Genomic DNA, 6766 nt, shown 5'->3' on the forward strand with positions numbered 1-6766 from the left:
CTTGGAATAAATTGATCGATCAGTTATTTGTTTTCTTAATCTTTACCTTGTCAACTCCAAATCACATTAGTAATAATTAATTATTTTTAGTATTTTCACTCAGTGGCAAGAAGTTGTGTTAACGTTGTATATTAAATTATTAATACTAGATGAGGATCCGTCCGATGTACGGGTTTAAAGTTTTATAAACTAAATTAAATTTAACAAAAATATATTAACATTTGAGAAAAATCTCATTAAAAACCATCAAGGTGACAATGACTTCCAGTTTAAAACTCCAAACTATTATACTCCCAATTAAAACCATCAAAGTGTCAAATTTATTAAATCAAACCTTCAATACGGCATTCAGATTCGTGGATCCACATATATCACCGGAACAATTAACTCCATTAACGGAATAGTTCACCCATCAACTGAACAATAACTCTGTTCGTTTAATAACCCACATGTGATTTTTAATATATTTTTCTATTAATAATAACAATTAAAATAATTAAAAAAAATAATGCCCAAAATCAAATCGACTTAGGGGTTAGGGTTGGTAAAAAAAAAGACTTACACGATGTCTTTTTGTAATGACTCAGAAGCATTTTGTATGTTTATTTTTTATAGAATGATTTATTTTTATCTGATTGTTTTATTTTGACTTTTTTTTCCCTTTGTAATGCTTTTACCTTTTTATAATTAATTATCACATTTAAAATCCTAATAGAACGAACGGAGTTATTGTTCAGTTGACGGGGTGAACTATTTTGTTAACAGAGTTAACTGTTCTGGTGATAAATGTGGACCCACGAACACGAATTCCACATTGAAGGTTTGATTTAATAAATTTGATACTTTGATGGTTTTAGTTAGGAGTATAATAGTTTGGATGTTTAAACTGGAAGTCATTGCCACTCTGGTTATTTTTATAGGATGTTCCCTTAAAATTTGTTGTATGTTATTTATAAATTTTATTTTTGTTATAATACACTGATTTATATCCATTTACAAATCTTTTATGTATGTTACTATTAAAAGTGTATTTTTTACACCTAAATATACTGTATGTTACAAATATATTCTTTATCACCACCTAGAAAATGTCTATATTAACACATTAAGCCAACTATTATACTTTCACTTCTGCGTAGTTTTTTTAATTATTAAAATTGTTGGCTCAAAAAATATTTTTAATAAAAAATATATTACATAATATACTAACCAATGATGTATATCACAATAATGTATGACCACCATGGAGAAAACCTTGGCTCCGCCCTCATCCCTTATGGAGAGAACCTTGCATCCAACCTCCTCCACCATGGAGAGAACCTTGGCTCCGCCTTCCTCCCTTGGGGAGATAACCTTGCGTCCAACCTCCTCCACTAGGGAGATAACCTTGGGTCCAACCTTGTCCACCATAGAGAGAACCTTGGCTCTGCCCTCCTCCTATGGGGAGAGAACTTGTTCACGTCTTTTTGCTATCTCAAAATGGCTTGCTCCAACAACCAATAAAAGTAAAAACTTTTTTCTAACGTCACAAAATATTTTGATAGTAACTAATGTTAAATTTCCCAATGTATTAGTGATAGTAACTATGCAAAAGTGAAACTAAAATAGTTAGCTTAATATGTTTATATATTACAGAATATACTAATCAGTGATGTATCATCATAATAATGTATGATCACCATGGAGAAAACCTCTGCTCCGCCCTCATCTCTTATAAAGTGAACCTTGCGTCCAACCTCCTCCACCATGGAGAGAACCATGGCTCCGCCTTCCTCCATTGGGGAGATAACCTTGCGTCCAAACTCCTCCACCTTCCTCTCTTGGGGAGATAACTTTGTGTCCAACCTTCTCCACCATAGAGAGAACCTTGACTATGTCCTCTTCCTGTGTGGAGAGAAAATGTTCACGTCTTTTTGCTATCTCAAAATGGCTTGCTCCGACAACCAATGAAAGTAAAAACCTTTTTCTAACCTCACAAAATCTTTTGATAGTAACTAATTTTAAATTTCCCAATATTTCATGGAAGTGTCTTTGACACACCATGATGTACCCTCTGTCTCTGTAACGCCTCAACCGCCACCTTGCTTAGTGAGCCCATGTCCACTCTCAGTCCATGAGCCCACCTTTCTAATTGGGCCCTACATCTATTTCCGGCCCCTGGACCCATCCATATTCGATGGCTGGTTTGTTACGTCTGGGAGGCTTTCAAAACTTGTTTACCGATCCAACAAATCAACAAATGATCTTTTTCTCTGTTTTGTCCTCACTCGCACAGTTCCGACAATCACTTCTAGGAAGGTCACCCATCATGAAGTTCTCTCAGAACCATTGAACGAAAAAATAAGTGCATTTTGGTGACATATGTGGCTAAATCAATTGTTTTTAACCTTTCCGCAAATCAGGGTGCACAGTCTTTGAGCTCCTATGGACCTAATAGATCCTATCTGTCAACAACGATTCATGTTTTTCCAATCTATCTATCTATGTTTGTTGTAAGATTGTGTTTGATTAGCCTATTTTATCCATCCATTAGGTTGATGAGTTTCTACTCGTTATCTCCCTTTGGGATTGAATGAATAATGGTAACAATTATGTTTGCAAAAAAGAAGGTTTTATGACCAACCAATCAAGGTTGAAAAATTAGAAAAAAATTAATTTTGGTATAATTAAAAAATAATAGAAAATTATAAGCATGGTAATATATGAAGCCCAAATAATTCAAAGATGAAAATATAGATTAAGTAAAACAATCTAAAATACTACAATAAATTTTAAAATACAGTATTAGGAAAAGAAGACACATATATTAATTTTTTTGGGGTCAACATATTAATCTTACCTATTCCCAACTTATAAAAGAAGAAAGTAGGAGAAAATTTTGGTTTAAAAAAAATAAGAAAAATTTGCTTTTCCATTAAAAAAAATTCCCAATTAAACAAAGTTGAAAACAGTGTTTTTTTAAAAAAAATTTAAATATGAGACGATCTATGTTTATATAGAAGTGAGTATTTACAAAATTTAAAATTAATAATTAACTGTATATTTTCGGTAATCCTTTTTTTCTATTTTTTTTGTAGCATTAATAACTTAAAAATTAAAATAAGTAAATAATATTATAATTTCGAAACTTATGAAATATATATATAATCTCCTTATAATTATTTAAAAAAACTTTGTATTTTTTGATAAATTTTGTAATTTTTGATAATTAGCTTTTTACATTATTAATATTTTTTTTAAAAAATAAATTTTATTTTTGTTGTAATCAAATTCCTCCTACTAATATTAATTTGTACACATATCAAAATCTAAGATTGATAATTTAACATATGTCAAAATCTTGTTAATGACTAATTTTCAAAACCCAACTTTATATAATAAGATTTTAACAATTTGAGTAAGGTTTTCTATAATTAAACTCTCTATGTCATCGTTGTCTAAAACTTTATCTTCCAATTAAAAAAAATGTAGATGAATCCCAACAAAAAAAAAATACGCAATAAAATTCATCGTCATCACCGTCAAATTTGTAAAATGTTCATAAATAGTATATGAAAATTAAATCCCCCACAACGAGCGAGGAGTCCAAATCCACATTTAAAATTTTGAAAGTCAAATATGACATAGAAACGTATAAGAGTTATATTGCTTATTATTTTTGATTTCATACTTTTAAAGTTGTAGAAAATGGCAATTTGGAAACAGAAAACCTTTTAGTAAGTTCTTTTCGTTTCTATTTGATCACTCTGAGTATGCCGCAATTACTCTATCCAGTAGGCCTGGGCATTCGGTTTATTCGGGTTATTCGGTTCGGTTTAATCAGTTTTTTAATTTTTCGGTTTTCTTAAAATCTAGCCGAATTAAACCGAATAAAAGTTCGGTTCGGTTTATTCGGTTCTCGGTTTATTCGGTTCGGTTATCTTGATTATCTAACATTCCGAATTAAACCGAAAAAAATTCTATTTCGGTTAATTTAAACCGAAATAGAGCAGAAAAAAATAAATACCTGCATACTTAAGTAAATACTGCTAAAAACAAACCAAAACAGAAGCGAGGCCTTACAAATACATTACAAACCTTAGTAAGACCACAAGAAAAGCTTCAAATATGTACTACGTAACTCTAACCAATGTACATTCTAAGTTAGTAGTTACACCAAAAAGGCAGCATCATATGTAACAGGTTCATAGTTCACAGAATTGGCTTAGTACCATCCATTGTTCAAAAGAAGAAGGTACTGACTCAATACCATCCATCGTTTAAGGCTGCAGGCTGCTTGCTGCTTGGTTATCCACATCAAAAACAAAAAGGACAAAAGAGCAGCTTCCATAATCCTAGGCTGCAGGCTGCTAATCGACATCAAGAAGGACAAAAGAGCAGCTTCTGTTTCAAACCTGTAATCATTGAAACACAACACAAATTAGCATATGAACCCTACATTATTACATTCAATCAGAGAAAGTGAAATAAAAAGTTAAGAATACTTAACTTACTAAAAGTTACTGAGTGAGCATTGCATTCCGAGAATCTACAGAAACAAACATATTGTTAAAAACTGCAAAGAGTAAAACTTGTATATACAACTAAATTTGATTACTTACCAAGAGACTCAAAGAACGCAGCTTCTTCCAACATTTGCACCAAGTTAGCAACTTCAGCTTGTGTTTTAAAAGAAACCCTCAACCATTGTTGAGTGCATAACAACATTTCAACCATATAAGGAGTCAGAGAACTCCTATATGGATCCAATATTCGGCCACTAGTACTGAAAACTGATTCTGAAGCTACTGATGAGACTTGGATAGCTAGAACATCTTTAGCAACTTCTGATAATATAGGGAACTTTTGGCTATTACACTTCCACCAAGACAGAACATCATAAGGGAAACCCAAAGTAGTCTCCACTCTCATTTCCGTTTTCTCATTCAAGTAGATATCCAACTCACTGCAACCATCTACTTTTCTCTTAGAGTTAACCAACTTATTGTAGATAACCTCCATCCTTTCACAACCATCCTCATCATCATCATCAGATAATTCACAAGTAGTAGTAGGTGCTGGCTCTGAGTCTGCTGGTTCCTCAACCTCAATAGGTTTGCTATGTCTGAAATTGTATTCTTCATACAATTTTTTCATTACGCTTGAGACTGAACTAGTAAGCTGCTTACATTCAACGGTATCCTTACCATAGAGTTGCTCAATGCATAGATTAGCAAATTGCATCTTGTTGCGGGGATCAAAAACAGAAGCAACGATCACAAGCGGATTCATATTTATCAATCCATCCCAATATTTTTCAAACTTATCCCTCATTGTGTGTGCGTCTTTTCTGACTTTCTCATTACTGTTGCCACACTTGGTAATGAGATTTCTTTCAATGTTTACAATCTCATTGTAACAAAGACTGGAAGTCACTGTTGTTGAAGCAGAGAACAGTAGAGTACACTTGTAAAAGATCTTGAGAAACTTAAATAACCTTGAAACATCTTCCCAATCAGAAAAAGGGGTGGTCCAACCCGTTTTTTCTTTGTCTGCTCATCTATTTCAAGGAAATAATCATCATACAGTTTGTCTTCACTCAACATCCTCTCAAATGGTACTCTTAGCTTCAGAGCAGAAGTTAACATCAAATACGTTGAATTCCACCTGGTGGGGACATCCATTGGCAAACTGCCTCTACAAACTTTTCCCGAGTCACACCTTAGAACAAATGACTTCACTCGATTGAAAGATGACCTGACATACTTGATAGCATTCCTAATAGCAACTATACTAGGCTTTGCTACTTTAAGACTATCTCCAACAATCAGATTGAGGATATGGGCACAACATCTCATATGAATGAAATCACCATCTCTCACTAATGCTTCTCCTCCTCTGAGCCTCATCTCATCCTTGAACTCTTTCAAAGCCTTATCATTTCCTTTAGCATTGTCAACTGTAACAGTAAACACTTTCTGAATCCCCCATTCCTCTAAGCAATCTAGAAGCTGTCCAGCAATTGTGGATCCTTTATGATCTGTGACCACCTTGAAACTAAGTATCCTTTTCTGCATTTCCCAATTCTCATCTATCCAATGACCAGTGACAACCATGTAGTTCACAGAAGTTGTTGAAGAAACCCAAATATATGTGGTGAGAGAAATCCTTTGCTTCTGAACACTAAATAAATGCTTAAGCTCCTCTTTCTCTTGCAGATACATTCCAACAATGTCTCTACAACATGTCCTTCTGGAAAAGGTCTTGTATATAGGCAGGATGTTAAAACAGAAACGCTTCCAACCCTCAGACTCCACAAATGAGAAGGGTAACTCATTCACCACAACCAACTCATTAACAGATCTCCTAAAGAGCTGAGGATCATACTTAATAACCCTCATATTCCCACTCTTATCACCACCCAAGACAGTCTGTTTCTCCCTTTCAACATGATCCTTGTACATTTTACATCTTTCTATATGACCTTTCATCGGACTAGTCCCTACTGTCTTAGTGTCACATTTAATCTCTGTACCACAATACCTACAGTTAGCAAACTTATCATCCTCTACCCTTTGTATGAAGTGTTGCCATACCTCTGCTCGTTTAGCAAACTTTTTCTTTGGTTTCGGTGGCAAACCAGAGTCTGGTGTCGCCCTCTTTCTAGTCGCACCATGTTCTTCTCTGGTTACAGGTTCTCCAGTGACAGCAGGTTCCTCTTCGTTAATACCTTGAGAAGCCATCTACAAAAAAGTACAAGTTTGGCATTAGACAAAGTAAATGCAAT

At 33.8% G+C, this 6766-nt stretch overlaps 1 protein-coding gene across 1 annotated transcript in view; it reads right to left on the reverse strand.

Annotated features, from left to right (window-relative positions):
- The window catches only part of LOC104789423 (zinc finger BED domain-containing protein RICESLEEPER 2-like), a 9102-nt gene continuing 6540 nt past the window's right edge, over positions 4205-6766 (reverse strand). The window contains exons 2-5 of the mRNA XM_010515121.1: positions 5477-6722; positions 4602-5414; positions 4504-4528; positions 4205-4394 (exon numbers count right to left, since the gene is read on the reverse strand). Of these exons, the coding sequence (XP_010513423.1) occupies positions 4205-4394; positions 4504-4528; positions 4602-5414; positions 5477-6722 (2274 nt within the window). The remainder of the gene's footprint in view (positions 4395-4503; positions 4529-4601; positions 5415-5476; positions 6723-6766) is intronic.

Source organism: Camelina sativa, chromosome 5 (genome assembly GCF_000633955.1).
Source record: "Camelina sativa cultivar DH55 chromosome 5, Cs, whole genome shotgun sequence".
Classification (NCBI taxonomy): Eukaryota; Viridiplantae; Streptophyta; class Magnoliopsida; order Brassicales; family Brassicaceae; genus Camelina; species Camelina sativa.